Genomic DNA, 18,990 nt, shown 5'->3' with positions numbered 1-18,990 from the left:
CTAGAGCTTCAAAGAGTACTACTATAAAGAGATAAAGATATTAGCTTTGATTTGAAAAAAAATTAAGATCTATCTGCTTGAGCCAATATAATACTTAACAGAACTATATCTGGAATAGAGATTCCTCTGGAAGAAAATAAACACAGATCAACTTGTGTTCAGACTATGGACAACTCTACTGTATTATAGCCAAGAATATACCATAGGTTTACTTCTTTGATTGCATCTGAAATAATGAAGCAGAGATAGAACTTTGGTGCTTTTCCTAAGTGTCACATCTGGTTTTCCCAGATGGTGAACAGGAAGTTATAGATACACAGTGAACTGTGGATAAAACAACCATACAAGGCTCAGGCTGTTGCTGAGCACACATTAATAAAAATGCTTGGGGTTACTACTGACTCAAACTATAGCTTATTTGTTCTCTTGGGAAGGAAAAGAAAAAAAAAAAAAGCCAGAAATCAAGTTTTAAGGATCTCAATAAAGAATTGGAGCAAAACAGTGAACTCTTTCAGCACTCAGAATCACATGTAAAACCATCATGGAGGCTGCTTTCTAGGGTGCCTCCCATTTGTGGCTCTACAAGTACAAGTCTGTTAAAGCTCTGACATACATAACTTGAGAACTGCATAAAGGAAACAGGACAGAGATTGTTTGCTAATGTGTAGGGTATTATTTTTTAAAGACAGCTGTGTTTTCTAATACTGAAATTTTATTCAGATTTAATTATCCTGATTTAATATTTAAAGATAGGGCTCTGCAATGTGATTGGCTAAAACCCAAAATGTATCAGGCTTAAGCAATGGCACATTTGTTTCAACATCCAAGGCAGTAGACATGTCTTGTGATGTGCAACTCTGGCCCAACTCTGAATGAAATAAACTGGCTTACTTTGTGGCCATAGGAAGTGTTATTATTCTTTTTTTATATACCAACTATACTGCTATTTATTATAATTCACTGTCATTTATTGTGACTCCCAACTGCATGACTTCTGGATTTTTTTATTATTTAAAATAAAAAAGACTGTAGCAAAGCATAATCCTTTCCTACTGTATTAACTGCTTTCAGAGACATTTAGGCATAACTTGGTGAGATCATCTTTGAACTGGACAAGCATCTCTTCTTGTGCCAGGGTGTATGGATTAGAGCAATTAGATCACAGGTAAATCAGTAAAACTAAGAGCCGCAAGCTTAAAACCTCTGTGAAGCAGTTAAATAACTTCTATGTTTCTTCATCCTTAAAACTATGTCCTAATGGACAGCTAATTTTAATCATCACTTAAGTTCTCCCAAATGTACTGTGTCCTTTTACGTAAAAGAAACGGGAAACAAACATATTAAGCACGTGTTTACACTCTTATGTGAATGTGTTGTCAGAGAATGATTAAAAAGAAAATTGCAAATCAATGAAGTCTCATGACTAAATTAAGGTAGAGATTATATTAACCAATTAAAATTAATAATTAAGATACGGCTTCTGAAAACTAACATCTGGCTTCAGGAAATTTTCCTTTTCTAGATCAGGTTGTGCCATATAGAGGTTATTTCACGTTGGGCAAGTTACAACACAGCTAGGCCTCAGTCGCATTATCACTTAAATAATGAGATGACTATAGAAGGAGTCGTTAGGCATTATATTGCGTTTCCCTGAAAATAAGACCTAGCCAGATAATCAGCTCTAATGTGTCTTTTGGAGCAAAAATTAATATAAGACCCGGTTATATTACATTACATTACATTATATTATATTAGACTCGGTCTTATATTATAGTAAAATAACACCAGGTCTAATATTAATTTATGGCTTCAAAAGACACATTAGAGCTGATTGTCCAGCTAGGTCTTATTTTCAGGGAAACACAGTAGAAGATGGCCCACGGTAGAAGTTTCTTTGCTGAACCTAAATCCTACCACTCAATTCCATATTTTGACCTAGATTCAACATTGAGTCTATTCACAAAGGTGCTATGACCATGTGGTTTTTTATTATTTAGTATAACTTATGATATTAATAAACTCCATCTTTCATAATTACTGCTAAAATGAACACTTAGTTGATAATAATAATAAATGGAGACAATGGACCAGATGATCCCAAACTGCAGATAATTGCAAATTATGTCAGTATTACATTGTCATTAATCTTTTACTTGGATTAATAACATATCTAGCTTCTATTCACTGAAAATGCAGTAGCTAGAAAACTGGCAATCTAGGACCCTGCTATGTATTATGACAACATATTTGTTTGGTAGGTCCACAAAACAGATTCCATTCACAAATGATTAAAAATTGAGTGTATACATAAATTAGTATCAGCACACATTCACTCAGCCAATATTTGAGTCTACTGTGCTCCGGCACCTAAGATATAAATTTGCACAGCATGTGTTTCCTGCCCCTATGAAGCCTATAACTATCTAACTGGTCACTCTGACTCTGAGCAACTTAGAGCCCCCACCAGTCAAACATATAAGGAACTCAATTTAAAAGATTCCTCGGAAGGCACCTAATTCATTCCAACACTTCCAAATTTCCCTATATCTAATCCAAATGTTTCATGATTCTACTCAAACTTCTTTTATTGTTTTATCATGAGTAAATATTTTTTAAAAAGCCATTTTTTTTCTGAATTTGAAATATATATGTGTGTGTATATATATATACCATATAAATATAGAACCATATAAATACTATAATACCATATACATATGTGTGTGTGTGTGTGTATATATATATATACACACACACACACACATATATATGTTATATAGTATTAACTTTCCCTTTTATTATGGCAATAATTTTACATCTATTATCCTCCTAAAAAGGCATTATTTTTCAGACAAAGCACTATGTACATATTTATTGATTTTTAAATTTTATTTTTTACCCATTACTCATCTTCATAGAACTCTTCTGAATCCTTTCTAATTGGACAGTCAGTGCTTCATCCTCTGGCCACACAGAGTGGTTCAGAGATGGGTAATGACTCAGAGTCTTCTTCTGTTTCTATGGTGGGAAAGCAACACACTTTTCCACTGGGAAGCCAGAGGGACCATGTAGGCTAAGAGCTGCCAATGGCTTCTTTTCCTGCCTCATGGAGAAAGCCTGCTCAGTTATGAAAGTAACAAAGGAACTACAGGTGAGTCACAGAGTGAGACAGAACCCTGATGACATTTTTGTATTCAGAACTGCCTGAATCCTACCCTGCTCTGAAGGTTTTTATATACATGAGCTATATGATTTCTTATGCTAGTTTGAATTGAATTTTTGTCAATCACATTTTAAATACTTCAAAAAGATGTTTCTAGGCATTCCTTAATTCTAAATAACTTATACATTGTGAACATCAGGTTCAGTACATATTTGATATGATTGCACTTTACTACATTATTCAGAATGTCTGTGGGCAGTAAGGCAACATGAAGAAGGAACATCAGCCTCAGAATTAACTATTGGGATTTTAGGGAACATTAATGATGGCATTATACCCTAATTTAAATTGTACAGTTTGGAAGGTATCATACTGGTAGGAAACTGTGAGGTGTAACTTTTTACCAACGGATCGCATAACGGCATACTTTCTTCATTGAATTCAAGCAAAAAAGAGCAATCTATGGAGGTTAGGAGGTATGTGTGACATCTCAGTTCCCTACAGCTCATCTTTCATCGGCACCAAAGTTAGTTCTTAGAGCTCTGGAGAGAATCAGATTCCTTATGTGTATATATCTAAAATGCTTGCTGTCACTGAAATAGAAGTGAATTTATGAGATAAATCCCCAAGAGGCCAGTTAATTCCTTCTAGGCATTATGCCTGTGCAGTTGCCCATGCCAGAAATCTGAGAATCGTCCATGGCTTTCTTTTTCTCCCTCTAAATCAAATCAATCACCCAGGCCTGACAACTATACTTTATACATATTTTTTTAATCCATTCATTTCTCTTCGTCTACACTGCCACTGTCTATGGATCAGATCATTATCACCTCTTGCCTGGCTTATGGTAATAAATTTTGAACTCCATTGTCAACATTCACCTTTCCTTTACAACCTGTTTCTTATATAACAATGGGGAGGGGAGCCTTTTAAAAATGCAAATATAATAAGGGCACATTCTCTCTTTTTTATTTTCATTATTAGTTTTTTTTTTAATTTTTCAATTACAATTGACATTCAATATTATACTAGTTTCAGGTATACAGCATAGGGGTGAGACATTTATATATCTTACGAAGTGATCTCTCCGATAAGTCTAGTACCCCCTGACACTATACATAACCATAACATTATTGACTATATTCTCTATACTGTACTGTACATCCCCATGATTTTTTTAAAAAATATTTTTTGTTACGGTTGACATTCAATATTATTTTATATTAGTTTCAGGTGTATAGCATAGTAGTTAGACATTTATACAATATATACAGTGGTCTCCCCAATTAGTGTAGTACCAACCTGGCATGATACATAATTGTTGCAACTGACTATATTTTCTATGCTGTACTTTACATCCACATGAATATTTTGTATCTATCAATTTGTATTTCTTAATCCCTTCACCTTTCCCACCCCCAGACTCGCAACTCCCCTCCCACCTGACAGCCATGAATTTGTTCTTTGTATCTGTAAGTTTGTTTCTGTTTTGTTTGTTCATTTATTTTGTTTTATAGATTCCACAAACAAGTGAAATCAAACGGTATTTGTCTTTCTTTGTCTGAGTTATTTCACTTAGCATTATACCATCTAGATTCATTGATGTTGTCACAAATAGTAAAATTAGATTCCTTTTTATGGCTAGGTAATATTCCATTGTATATATGTACCATATCTTCTTTATCCTACCATCTATTGATGGACACTTGGATCTTGTTTTCTTATCCAATCAGCCACCCTGTATCTTTTGATTGGAGCATTTAATATACTTACATTTAAAGTAATTATTGATAGGTATTTAGTTATTTCCATTTTATTATTTTTATTTTTGATTTTTTTCTTCTTCTTCTTAAAGAAATCCCTCTACCCTTTCTTGTAATACTGGTTTGGTGGTGATGAATTCCTTTAGCTTTTTCTTGTCTGGGAAGCTCTTTATCTGTTCTTCAATTCTAAATGGCAGCTTTGCTGGATAGAATAATCTTGGTTGTAGGTCCCTGCTTTTCATCACTTTGAAGATTTTGTGCCAACCCCTCTGTGCCTGCAAAGATTCGGTTGAGAAATCAGATGACAGTGTTTCAGGAGCTCCCTTGTATCCAACTGCATTTCTTTTGCTGCTTTTAAGATCCTCTCTTTGTCTTTAAACTTTGGCATTTTAATTATGACATGTCTTGCTGGGTGTTCTTTGGATTCATTTTCTTTGAAACTTTCTACACTTACTAGACTTGTGTTGACTATTTCCTTTGTCAGAAAAGGGAAGTTTTTCATTATTATTTCTTCAAATAGATTTTTCAATACTTTGCTCTCTCTCTTCTCCTTCTGGGACACCTGTGATGTGAATGTTGGTATACTTAACGTTGTTGCAGAGGTCCCTTAAGATATCCTCATTTTTTTAATTATTATTTTCTTTTTGCTGTACTGATTGGGTGCTTTCTGCTACCTTGTCTTCCAAATCTCTGATTCAATTCTCAGGTTCATGTAACCTGCTGTTGATTCCATCTAAAGTAGTCTTCATTTAAGTTATTGTATTCTTTATTTCTGACTGGTTATTTTCTATGGTTTCTATGTCCTTTTTAATGTTTACTGTATCTATGTTGAAGTTCTCACTAAGATCATTGAGCATCCTTATAACCCATGTTTTAAACTTTGTATTCTTGTAACACTGCTTGCCTTTATTTTGTTTATTTCTTATTCTGTACTTTTGTCCTATTCATCTGGGACACATTTGTCTTTTCATTTTGGCTACCTCTTTGTGTTTGTTTTTATGCATTAGGTAGATCTGCTATGTCTCCCATAGCAGTGTCCTGAGGGGCCCAGTGGCCCAGTCCCCCTGGTCACAGGAGCTGGGGCCTCCAGGAGTGTCCCTTGTGTGGGCTGTGTGTGCTTTCCTGTTGTAGTTGAGCTGTGATTGTGGTTGGCATATCAATGCATTGAAGTGAATCTCAGGTTGACTGGCTGTGGGGACTGGCCATGACTACAGTGGATGAGCTGTTGTGTGAGGGTTGACCTCACAAGTGGGATTCGCTCTAGCAGGGCTCTGATGCTTGCTGAGTCTACCCTTTAAGTGTATTGTTTGTGGAGCTAATTAGGTGGTGTTCAGGTATTGTCAGAAGCCAGTCACCAGATGTGTTGGTTTGGGAGGGGCTCCAGTGCAGGCCCAAGTGAGCCACTGCCTGTGCCCAGACCGGGGCCACTTTGTAGGAGCTACAAAATGATCTGTGGTTGGTAGCTGCCTTTGCTGGGCTTAGAGGCATCTGGGAGAGGCTACGCTGTGAACCGAGACCAGCTACCACTAGTGCCAGGCTGGGTACAGGAGGTACAGGGCACACTGAAGCCAGCTACTGTTTGTTTGAGGTTTGTAGCTTTCAGAGATTTTAGGGAAATTTGCAGCACTGGTGGAAGCCAGCCACTTGTGAGTATCAGCTGCTGAAAAAGGATCAGGTCTGCGTGTGAGTTGGGTGGCGAGGGTTCTCAGCGAATCACCAGTGTAGGGCGAGTCTGATGGAGACTCAGATTTCGTGCCTGGGTAGGCCTGCAAGCTGGGTTTGGGGAGGGCTCAGCAAGGGAACAATGGTGCCTGCCTGATGGCTCTGTGGGGGGAGAGCTCAACAAAGGAACACAATGGCAGAGAGAGCTGCCCCTCCACCCCTCACTCTGTAGCCAGACAGTTCAGTTTCTCCCCAGTATGTCCTCTCCTGGTTCTTTTCAGCTACTGCCTACCACAATATCTCAGAGCCAGTGAATCCATCGGTGACTGTGTCTGTGCATGGGTCCTCTAAGAAGAAGCCTGGGTTTCCAGCCCCCTGTCTCACCAGATGAAATCCTCACTGCTTTGCATAGCCAGATGTGGGGACTCCTCTTCCTGGCACTGGTGATCTGGGCTGGGGAGCCTAGTGTGGGTCTGGGACCCCTTGCTCCTCAAAGGGGATCTCCACAGCCAAGATATCCCTCCTGACTCAGCCTGTTTTGTGTCTTCGCTATTCCTACCAGTCTCAAAATGGCTTCTTCTTTATATCCTTAGTTATAATAAGAGTTCTTTTCAGCTAGTGTTCAGGTGGTTCTCAAGGGTGGTTGTTCTATAATTTGGTTGTAATTTTGATGTGGTCATGGGAGGAGGCGAACACAGCATTTACCTACTCCATCATCTTGACTAGAAGACAGGACACACTCTCGCTTAACCCTTCAGAGATTGTGCACTGAAATCAGGATCAAGACCAAAATCCAATTTGGTCCCTGCTTACCTTACTCTGATCTAGCAATACTGGCCTTCTTGTTCCTTCAATAATGTAGGCTTCTTTCATCACCCTTCTACTTGAACATTATATTCTTTACTCTTAAACTAATAATTGCTGGTTTTCAAATGTTATTTCCTCTGGAATACCTTCTTTGACATCATAAACTACATCAAGTCTTTCCAATATATAATTTCATAAATCCATTTACTTTCCTATGGTGGAATTTATCTAAATTGCAATTAATCATTTTAAGGCTTATCTGTTTAAAGCCTGTAAGCTTCCTGAAGGCAATCACTATGTTTATCTTATTCCTTTATTATTCCTATTAATTATCTATCCATATAAATAACATTATTTCCCCTCTCCAACTAACACATGACATTATCCTTCCCTCCTGACTTGAAGGGACACATTTTGGGAGATAGTTTTCCATTGATCTCTGTTTCTGCATAGCTTGCAAGCAGAGGCACTGACAGCTTTTGTTTTGGATTATCTTTACAAGAATGAACAGAAAGCCTTGAAAGATAGAAATAGTGCTTCTGTATGAAGCAGAGGGCAGATCTGTTTACTGTCTAGTGTAATAAAGATGTGTCCTATAATCCTAAAACTTTCATGGAGCCACAAAAAACCCCAAATAGCCGAAGTCATCTTGAGAAAGAATAACAAAGCTGGAGGTATCACACACCCTAATTTCAAATTATGTTACAAAGCTATAGTAATCAAAACTGTATGGTATTTGTATACAAACAGATACATAGACCAATGGAACAGAATAGAGAATAGAGAGCCCAGAGACAAACCCACACATATAAGATAAATTCATTTACAAGAAAGGAGCTGAGAATATACAATAGGGAAAGGACAGTCTCCTTAATAAATGGTGTTGAGAAACTAGACAGCCACAGACAGGCAACAGAATAAAACTGGACCACTGTCTTATATCAAACACAAAAATTAATTAAAAATGGATTAATGACTTGAATGTAAGACTTGAAACCATAAAATGACTAGAAAAAACATAGGTGGTAAACTCCTTGACTTAGGTCTTGGTGATGATTTTTTTTTTGTATTTGATATCAAAAGCAAAAGCAACAAATTCAAAATTCAAGTATGACTACATCAAACTAAAAAAAACCTCTGCACAGTAAAGGAAATCATCAACAAAATGAAAAGGCAACCTATTGAATTGGAAAAAATAGTTGCAAATCATATATCTGATAAAGGGTTATTATCCAAAATATATAAAGCCATCATACAATTCAAGAGCAAAAAACAAACAATCCAATTTAAAAATGACAGAGGACCTAAACAGACATTTTTCCAGAGGACATACAGATGGACAGTTGGTATATCAAAAGGTGTTTAACATCAGTAATCATCAGGGAAATGCAAATTAAAACCACAATGAGATAACACCTCAGACCTGTTAGAATAGCTATTATCACAAAAATAAAAAAATAACAAGTGCTGGCAAGGATGTGGAGAAAGGGAATCCTTGTGCATTGTTGGTTGGGATGTAAACTGGTACAGTCTCTATGGAAAACAGTATGGAGGGTCTTCAAAAAAAAAAAAAGTAGAACTACCATATAATCCAGAATTTCCACTTCTGGATATTTATCTGAATAAAATGAAAACACTAACTTGAAAAGATATATACACCCCCATGTTCACTGCAGCATTATTTACAATAGTCAAGATATGGAAACAACTTTAGTGTCCATCAGTGAATAAATGGATAAAGAAAATGTGGTATGTGCATACAATGGAGTATTATTCAACTATAAAAAATAAAATGTTGGGGCCGGCCCGGTGGCTCAGGCGGTTAGAGCTCCATGCTCCTAACTCCGAAGGCTGTTGGTTCGATTCCCACGTGGACCAGTGGCCTCTCAACCACAAGGTTTCCAGTTCAAGCCCTCGAGTCCCACCAAGGATGGTGGGCAGTGCCCCCTGCAACTAAGATTGAACACGGCACTTTGAGCTGAGCTGCCGCTGAGCTCCTGGATGGCTCAGTTGGTTGGAGCGCGTCCTCTTAACCACAAGGTTGCCGGTTCAACTCCCGCAAGGAATGGTGGGTTGCGCCCCATGCAACTAGCAACAGCAACTGGACCTGGAGCTGAGCTGCTCCCTCCACAACTAAGACTGAAAGGACAACAACTTGAAGCTGAACGGCACCCTCCACAACTAAGACTGAAAGGACAACAACTTGACTTGGAAAAAAGTCCTGGAAGTACACACTGTTCCCCAATAAAGTCCTGTTCCCTTTCCCCAATAAAATCTTTAAAAAAAAAAAAGTTGCCATTTTCAACAATAAGGATGGACCTTGAGGGTATTATTTTAAGTGAAATCAGTCAGACAGAGAAAGATAAATACCACATGATCTCACTTATATGTGGACTCAAAAGAACTCCCACAAAACTAAAACCCAAAAGCCACCATTACCAACAACACAAAACAACACACAAAAAATACAACGCAAGCTCATAGATAGATACAGAGAACAGATTAACAGACGTGATTGTCGGAAGTGGGGGATGGGAGAGTGGGTGAAATTGGTGAAGGTGGTCAAAAGATACAAATTTCAAGTTATAAAATGAATGTCATAGGGATGTAACATCCATCATGGTGACCACAGTTAATAATACTGTGTTGTATATTTGAAAGTTGTTATGATGGTAAATCTTAAAAGTTCTCATCATAAGAAAAAAAATTTGTAACTATACCAGGGGTGCCAAAAAAATGTACACATGTAGACACTTTGGTCAATGTTGCTTAAGCAGTAGTTCGCCCTAATCAGAAGTGTCTGGACGCTGATGGTAACCACTTTGAGCACCACTTGTAATTGCAGAAGTCAAACATGACTTGCATTTATGTTTTGTTATCGGTATATATTGAGTATTACAATTTTAATAGTTTTCCTTTCTTAAAATGTGTATACATTTTTTTTTTGCATTTTGGCACCCTCTGTATATGGTGACAGATGTTAAGTAGACTTAGGTGATGACTGTTTTGCAATGTATAAAGATATTGAATCTTTATGCCATACACCTGAAACTAACATAATGTATGTCAATTATACCTCAATAATAATAATAATAATAATAATAATAATAATAATGTGTCCTTCCAGTGCATAGATCAGATAGGTTTGCTTGCAGCCCATTGTAAAAGATGGGGGTTTCCTAAGCTCCAGGCTCCTCAGCTGTGATGCAAATCCACTCTGTGCACAGCATCCACTTAGGCTGCTCTGCACTGCCCCTGTGGGTCTTGGGGGGCAAGGGGAGCTGATGGGAATATGAACTGTGCTGCTTGCTGTATCTTGAGTATTACAGTTACTTTGTTTGTGACCCAGAATTCTCCTGCCACTATCTATGAAACTGTGGCAGGCCAATTTGTTTGCTAGCAAGAAGGGTAAAATTTCAGATCCATTGGAGTTCCTGACAAAAAGGAGGTCAACTATCCTTTGTAATCTTTAATATTAAAAAAAAATTATTTTTTGCATATGATTTCCTCCCAGAAAATCTTAAACTATGACTTCTTTACTTGAAATAGAAGGATGGGCTTCACGGGCACTGTGAATCCACTAGGTAAATGCTGTTATTTTAGCATAGTTCTTGAAATGAGTCAATTGCTTTTATCAGATTTTCCAGCGGGCCAAAAAAAATACATTGAGAACCATTTAAGTGTGCATGGCTTACCTCATTGTGAATGTTTCAGATTTTGTGTATATTAGAATAAATTGATAATGATTTCTTCATTAAGTACATTTTAAATGTCAGATTATCTGTGATACTTAATCTGAAATCCTCATCTGTCAGCCTCCTTTTTTATCTCATATTTTCATTATCAAGTTTTTGAGATAATGTGTGTGGTGTATGTGAATCTTATCTAATATGTGTATATGGTACTTACTAGTGCCAGGAATTTTTCTAAGAGCTTCATTTATTACAATACTGATGAGGTAGGTACTCTTATTGCTATTGTCATTATTAGATGTTACAGATCACGTAACTGAAGAGCAGAGAGGTTAAATAACTTGCCCAAGGTCATATAGATAGGAAGTGATGGAGAAAGATTTGAAACTGAACCAGCAGATATATGAATTTATCTATGATCTTGATTTCTAACCTATGCAGGCTTTTCAATTTGATTAAAAATGAAAGGTCTTTTGGGATTCCTTTTGCTGTTACATATTGGTCTTGGTGTGTTACTTATCTGATCTAACTGAATGGGGCTATTTAATAATATAAATAAAAAATAAAAACAACTTATTACTCACACTCTTAAAAATTCCATTATTTAACAAAACCAGAGGTTGTCAAAGTATTTCAGAAAATTGTGGTCAAGCAAAAAATTGTAGCATGTTTCTAAAACATATGTTGGGAAAGAAAAAATATATATATTATTTCTAAATCTGATAAACAGAATTATTCTTAAGAAAACAATTTGTTTAAGAAAACTAAATAGTCCATTGGCAGGTAAATGCATGGGACACAAGAGAAAGAAAAGATGAGACCAAGGGAAAGTTAATTGGCCCTTCCAAAGAAAGTGAGAAAAAAACTGGCTCCTTTCCAAGGGCAGCCCAGGAGAGTGACAGTGAGAGCTGAAGACATAAAAATGGGTGGAGGACAGGAACATATAGCAGGCTGAGAGACGGAAGAGGAAAAGGCTGGATGAAGAAATAGAGCCACTGAGAAAGCCTCTATTATGTTGCAGGTGACAGGGGAAGCTTTAAAAATAAGCATGCCAAGCAACATGTCCATTATACTGTTTTGTCTGCTATCCGCTTTGCCTTGTGCTTGTAGAATTGGGCAGGACACAAAAAAGCAAAAGGAGTCTGTGTCATGTCCATATTGATAAAAGAGAGAAAGAAGAAAATATGTGAAAGAAGCTAGATACAGAATGGGGGCTAAAGAATAGGAGGAACATAGGAATCCAAGGCACCAGTTTCCCTGGAAGTTCTGGTGAGGGCACTGTGATAGGGAATCAGGCCACGCTCTCAAAACCATGATGTGGAAGGGTGACCCTGGGAGGACACAGTACTTGATAAATAAAAGTCCTAGAAGGCATCCTTTCCTCAAAAACAGAGTAATTGATATTAATCTACACGTCATCCTTCTTGATTCTCTCTTCAAATGTTCAGAAAATCTTGTTCCACTGCTGTCATCTATTGGGGCAGATTCTTCCAATATGTTATTCAGATTTTAACTGGTTTAAAGTTTACAATCCAGATCTTCTTGTATTGAACTGTAATATGTTTTGTATTTAGACTGACCTTGACTGGTTTTTCAAAAGCCTCAGAAAAACGTTTGGGTAAGCTTCCGGCCTACTCTGCACTTGGTCTTCCAGCTACATTTTGGGAAATTACAGTACAGAAAAATCTCACCTTTCCATGTTCTTAGGAGCATTAACCAAATGTTAAACAAATTTTTTTAAAAAATTTAAAAGCTAAAGAATTGAAAAATTTTGTTATTTATATACAAAATCAAGTTATTACAAAACTGAAGTTGGTTAAGAATTTCTACACGCTAAACCTTATTATAATTAATAGAACAATACAGATAAGAAAAAAGTGGGTAATTACTCAATGAAAGAAAGTAGAAGGAAGACAATAATAAAGATACAAGCCAACATTGGTGAAATAGAAACAAAGAAAAACAGCAGGGAAAGAGATGGTTTCAACTTCACCTCTGCATCCGAATTGCTACCACCTTGAGCCAAGTAACCATTGTCTCTTGCCTCTGTTATTACAATTGCCTCCTAAGGTCTCCACTATGCTTCTATTTGTATTTGAAACTGTCAATCAGATCATCTCATTCCTCCACAGGCCTCTCAGTGTAAAGCCACAGTCATTACACTCATTTGCTTCTCCAACTTCTTTTTCCTTTCTCTCACTCACTCTACTTGGGCCACACTGGCCTCTTTGCAATCCCCAGCCATACCAGGTGTGTTCACGCCTTAGGACATTTGCACTGGCTTTTTCCTCTGCCAAGAATATTCCTTCCCAGATCTCCATATAGCTAACTTCCCTGCCTCCTTTAAATCTTTGCTCAAACCTCATCTTCTCAATAACACCTCTCCTGCACACCTTCTTTAAAATTGCAACCCACATGCCCCCTTCACACCCCATAGCACTTGTAGATTCAGCTCCATTTTTTTTATAGCATTTCTGTTCTTATAATATCCCACATTACTAATTATATTTTATGTTTGCTTTTTATTTGTCTCTGCCTCGTAAGCTCCACAAGAACAAGGATGTAAGCTCTACTTATTTTTCACTCTTCTTTTTGTTTTGTTTTGTCTTCCCATCACAATAGAACAGAATGTGGCATACAGCAGTTACTGAATGAAATTTATTGATTACATGAATGAAATATAATTGTTAAAAAGCTACTGCTTTGAAAAGACACAATAACTGGCTTCACCGATCATAAAAAGAAAAAAGGCAGAAAAACAACATTCAGAATGAAAAGAGGGATACAACTTTAGATATAAGAAAATAATGTGAAGCATTTCATGGTAACAAATTTGAATACTTAGATGAAATAAACAATTTTCTAGGAAAAAAATTCAAAAGTGATTAACTAAAAATACAAAACAGGAATATACCAAAAACTATTAAAGGAATTGGAGTCAAAACTCACTCCATGTGTGCAGGTCAGTAAGGCTTATAGGTAAGTGTTCAACAAACCTTTATAGAACAGATAACTCACTCTTACATGAATCGTATCATAAAATCGAAAGTTGTCCACCTAATTTTTTGATAGTACCATAACTTAGATACTAAAAGACCATAAATATATGATAATCATGTTAAACCAATCTTATCTATGAATATGCATGAAAAAAATCTAAATTAAATACTGGTAATTTGAAACCAAGAGTGGACTAAAACAAAGTAAGATTTATCCAAAGGAAGCTTAACATAAGGACATCTATCAACATAGCCTCATCATTAACAGATTAAAGGAGAAATATATAACATTTAGAAGAGTATAGTGTTATAAAAAAATAAAAAAGTATAGTGTTGGTATAGGAATAAACAAATGGAAAAAAAAAAGAGCCTATCACAACATGTGAATGGGAATTTTAGTATGATATATAAATGGGGGAAAATGTAATAAATTAATAAGTGGTACTGAGAGAAGTAAGATTTTCTTTATATCAACCTCGACTTCTTTTTTGAGTATGGAGAATGCAAAAGGCAACAAAAACTCCTCAAAGAAGTCAAAGGAGAAAAAAAAGACTTGCAAATTCCAACCTCTCTCAGTAGAAGCTGAAGAGAAACAGCAGGCAGTTGGTGAACCAAGTACAAAAAGAAACTCAGGGAAGGGAACCAAACGAGAAAGGTCCATGAAAGAGGATGAAGCTTCCTATCCACAAAACATGGCACAAGACAATAAAAAAATAAGACTTCGGAAGAAGATACCAGTTCCTCCGTTGCCCTCTAAACTGCCACCCATAAACCTGGTTCACCGAGACATCGTGAGGGCCTGGTGCCAGCAATTAAATCTGGGCACCAAAGGCTTGAAATTGGAAGCATATAGGCGACTCTGCGAACATGCTTACCCTCATCAAAAGGTTATTCCTGTCACATCAGCAGAGGCCAAGATATTGACCACAACACAAAGAAAATTAAAGATGGAAAAGTGGGAAATGACTCTGGAAAATTCTGATCCTTCTAAAGTGACTGCTCCCCCTGAGGAAGGGATGCCTGCTCTTGAAGGACTGGACAAGGTTGTCATGACAACTTCCCCCCCAGATGCTGTGTTTGCTTCCTGGACCAGAATTGCAGCCAGAGCTGGGAAGATGGAGGCAGAGGAATCACCACAAGAGGCTTCTAGTGTCAGGTGGTGTGTGGTCCATGGGCGAAGTCTTCCTGCACATAAAGAGGGTTGGGTCCAGCTACAGTTTTATGCTGGGCAAACCTGGGTTCCTGAAAAACACGGGAGAGTGTGTGCACTCTTCTTGCTACCTGCTAGCAAATTTCCACCCCCGTTCCTGGAGGACAATATGTTGTGCCCAAAATGTGTTCAGAGGAATAAGGTATTGATGAAAAGCCTTCAATGAGACTACAATGCCAGGATAAAGGATGCAGCTATGATTCTAATGAACCATAGAAAAGAGACTGCTATCAACTCCATGATGCCACTGACCACTGAACTCCAGGCTGCTCCACACCCTCCATGCTTTCTGCTTAGAAGAGGACACACAGGCTGGTGGGTGCAGATGTTACCCTCAGACTCCCGACAGTGCCTGCTGCTTCGTCTGTCGGGATACAGAGTCTTAAGTTTTTAAGGTGGAGAAGTATTTCACAAATTATCATTCATTGTGATTAATAATAAGAAAAAGTCAATACTATCAAATGATTATCCTTCTGAAATAGAAGTGACCTCAGCAGCTCTTTAAAGTGGGAACTTGAGCATTGTTAAGAGGTTGAGTGAAACAATACTACACTCACATGTTGGATTCCCCACCTCAGAATTCTGTCTTTATGGGATCTGCTGCCTTCTTAGTTCATACTCAACTGCTTTAAGACAAAGGGAATGCTGTAATTCTCTCCACTCCCCAAAACATGTTCTTAATGTACAACACAACATTTTTCTAAATTTTCTTAACCTGAATTTCTATGATGTGTCTCTGGGATAAAAACACAGGGTACTTTGTCATTGTTTCCATTTGTAATTGTTTTGTACATTTTTACTGATTAAAAATGTTCGAGTCTACTTCTAAATCATAAATACATATGTTTAAAATGTATATATAAGATCATCTATTTAGGAAACTTGTATGCAAATAAATGTTAATATTAAGTGAAAAGGCAAAAAAAAAAAAAAAAAAAATTAATAAGTGGTACTGAGACAACTGGTTATTATTTTTTAAAAATAGGTCCTTACTGTATATCACTCATAAAAATATCTTCCAGATGAGTAAAATATCTAAATGTGAAAAGTAAAACTTCAAAAATCTTAAAAGACAATATAAGAGATTATGTTATGATATTGTGATAGATTATTTCTTCAGTAAGCTACAAACACTCAAGTATTAAAGAAAAATAATAGTTAATATAATGGTATCAACTTGAATATTCCATTTGATACTCAGAAAAAGAAAAGGGATAGACTAGAAACAGATATTTTCAACATATTTAATTGATAATGATTACTCTCATGAAAAAACTACAAATCAGTACGAAAAAGACAATCCATTAGGAAAATGGGCACTTCTTTGGAAGGACAAGGTACCAAATGTTGGTGAATCTGTGGGGATATGCTCCTTCATGGCTGATGCAGTATAAATTGTTGCATCTATTTTCAAGAGCAATTGTCAATATTTACTAAAGTTTAAGATGTGCCTTCATCAAGTTCAGCAATTTCATTTCTAGTTGTATGTTCCAGAGGAAATTTTGTACACACGCATATGCAAATATGTTCACTGAACTACTGTTGATAACAACAAAAAATTAGGGAAAATCTACATGTCTGTCTATAGATAGCTAATAAATTGGAGAAATAAATTATATTATATTCATACCTTAGCATCTAGGAGAACAGTTTAAATGAATGAACTGATGTTATGTGTTTGAATAACCCCTAACGTATTATATTGATTAAACACACAAATTGCAGAAAGAAAGTTACATTTATATAAATTAACTCTGTGTACTTCACTGAGAGTATAAAAACACGGATAGAAAGGATATACACTAACTTTCATAATATTAAGAAATAGAAAGGGGAGTTGAACTGTACCTATCATATATTTCTTAAAAAAAGAAAAAGAAAAACACCAAAGAAAAAATTCTATGTTTTCATTTTGACTTTGGCTCAGTCATGTTTGGTGATGTGGTTAAGTCTGGAACAGATGGTGTTTAACGAGGCTGGATTTTGATGGTAAAGATGTCTTAAAACTGGGGCAGAGCAAGGCATCACCAATGGTTAGGGAAGATCTGGTGTGTTAGATGAGTCTGGTCACATATAAATGGGTGTTATGAGGAGAATAAACCCAGGGGTAAGAGGTGGATTGGACGAGACAGAGTACAAAACGAAAGGATACCAAAACTGACTTTAAGGATATCAGAGTCAGCTTAAAGTCTTTTGGAAATAGAGCCACAAGTAAATAAGCAATCGAGAAGGAATGGTGAAGCAGATCTCTGTAAATGTAACTGCACAAACAAGGTCTTTAATCCATGCTGAACTTAGTTCTGTCTGGAACTCTAGGTTCTTTGGGGTCAGACCTTCTATCTAGGTTTATGTAGATGGCTGGGTATGAGAAAGAGGAGGAATAGTGGAATTATTCATAGATTCATGGATTTTGGTAGGAATCTTTTTCTACACCATGATCCAGATAGTTCTAAACAGACTCAGAAGCGGAAATAAAGTATAACTCTATTCTTCACTCAAAAATCGCTTTCTTCTTCTTTTTATGAGAAGCGAAAGCAGAGAAAAGTTGAAATTCAAGCATTCGTTGGTTTAGACTTAAAATTAAAACAAAACAAAAAAAGAGGACCTGAGTAGCAAGTGGATCTCTTGTGTCTTCCAGAACACAAAGACTGTTAGCTAAGAAATCCTGATTTAGAAAGCAAATTCCATCAACAACAAAAGAAAGTCCGCTAGCTTGGTAAAGGTTAAAAACCAGCAGGCTCTTTAAAAAAATTCACTGTAAGATTCAGTATTTACACCACCCACAATATTGTCAATAAATGAGCCTTACTATTGTACAACACCGGAAAAAGCAATGCTTCTTGTTTATCTTTGGCTGCTGGTTTAGTTCTGCTGTGGAAAAGAGAACTCAAACGATGCTAAGATTTTCCTTAAAGAGATATAGACTGGACAGTACGGACCAATGTATGAAGCACAGTATAATAAAACACGAAGGCAAAATTAAAACCTTGTCACCTTCTTTCCTGTAAGCAACATTATCAAGTCACTCCAGTTTGTCCTCAGCCCACAGGAGAGCCTTCTCACTTCACTGACCTCATTCTTCCCCCGAAGTATCTGTTCTATGTGGCCCAATAATTCTTGATCCCCTTTCTCATGCTGTCCCCATATTTTTCTATATTCTGGGCTGGCTTTGCCTTGCTCACAAACAAGGAAATACACCCACTGTATCTTAACTTGTTAGCATTACAAATTAACAGAAGCACCAAAGTAGTCTTTGTAAAGAATGTCAGATTTAATCAAGTTTTTAACTGAGGTTCTATGATGAGGTTTAAGGGACCAAGAACTTCATTAAATTTATGTCTGTACCTTTCTTGAGAAAAAGTTCTAAGCTCTTATTAGATTATCAGAGGTTAGCAACCATTATTTAGTCCATTAATTGTTTTATGGATTGGAAAATGAAGCACAGAGATTGTTCCTTTCCTCTAATCAGTCAGCTTTGTAACGGCAGAAAGAGGTATAGCTGCTAGTCCAGTGGACTTTTGGTCCTATCCTCATCACTATAAGAGCTGAGGCTAACTTGTCCTTATGAAAACATTCTTAGTGATAACTGGCATTTTTACCGAGGCCTTCAATGTCCTCATCTCTCACCTGCCAGGTCTTTTTGGCAAGCCTCTAAAATCCATTCAGCACAGATGGCTGTGGCACCTATGAGTTCAGG

The 18,990-nt window shown here is 36.8% G+C and overlaps 2 protein-coding genes across 2 annotated transcripts in view; one reads left to right on the top strand and one right to left on the bottom strand.

Annotated features, from left to right (window-relative positions):
• The window catches only part of ADGRV1 (adhesion G protein-coupled receptor V1), a 503,549-nt gene that overhangs the window by 110,623 nt on the left and 373,936 nt on the right, over positions 1-18,990 (bottom strand). The window lies entirely within an intron of this gene.
• LOC117025253 (developmental pluripotency-associated protein 4-like) lies at positions 14,578-15,797 on the top strand. Its single transcript, XM_033111094.1, has one exon. It carries the CDS (start codon positions 14,578-14,580, stop codon positions 15,457-15,459), a length of 882 nt encoding a protein of 293 aa, XP_032966985.1. The 3' UTR covers positions 15,460-15,797.

This window comes from Rhinolophus ferrumequinum, chromosome 7, assembly GCF_004115265.2.
Source record: "Rhinolophus ferrumequinum isolate MPI-CBG mRhiFer1 chromosome 7, mRhiFer1_v1.p, whole genome shotgun sequence".
NCBI classification, from domain to species: domain Eukaryota; kingdom Metazoa; phylum Chordata; class Mammalia; order Chiroptera; family Rhinolophidae; genus Rhinolophus; species Rhinolophus ferrumequinum.
The sequence above is the reverse complement of the archived record's forward strand: the minus strand, read 5'-3'. Positions and strand labels throughout refer to the sequence as shown.

Bases quoted from the DNA above. Each gene is read 5' to 3' on its own strand.
- LOC117025253 (XM_033111094.1), top strand. From the start codon at position 14,578: ATGGAGAATGCAAAAGGCAACAAAAACTCCTCAAAGAAGTCAAAGGAG.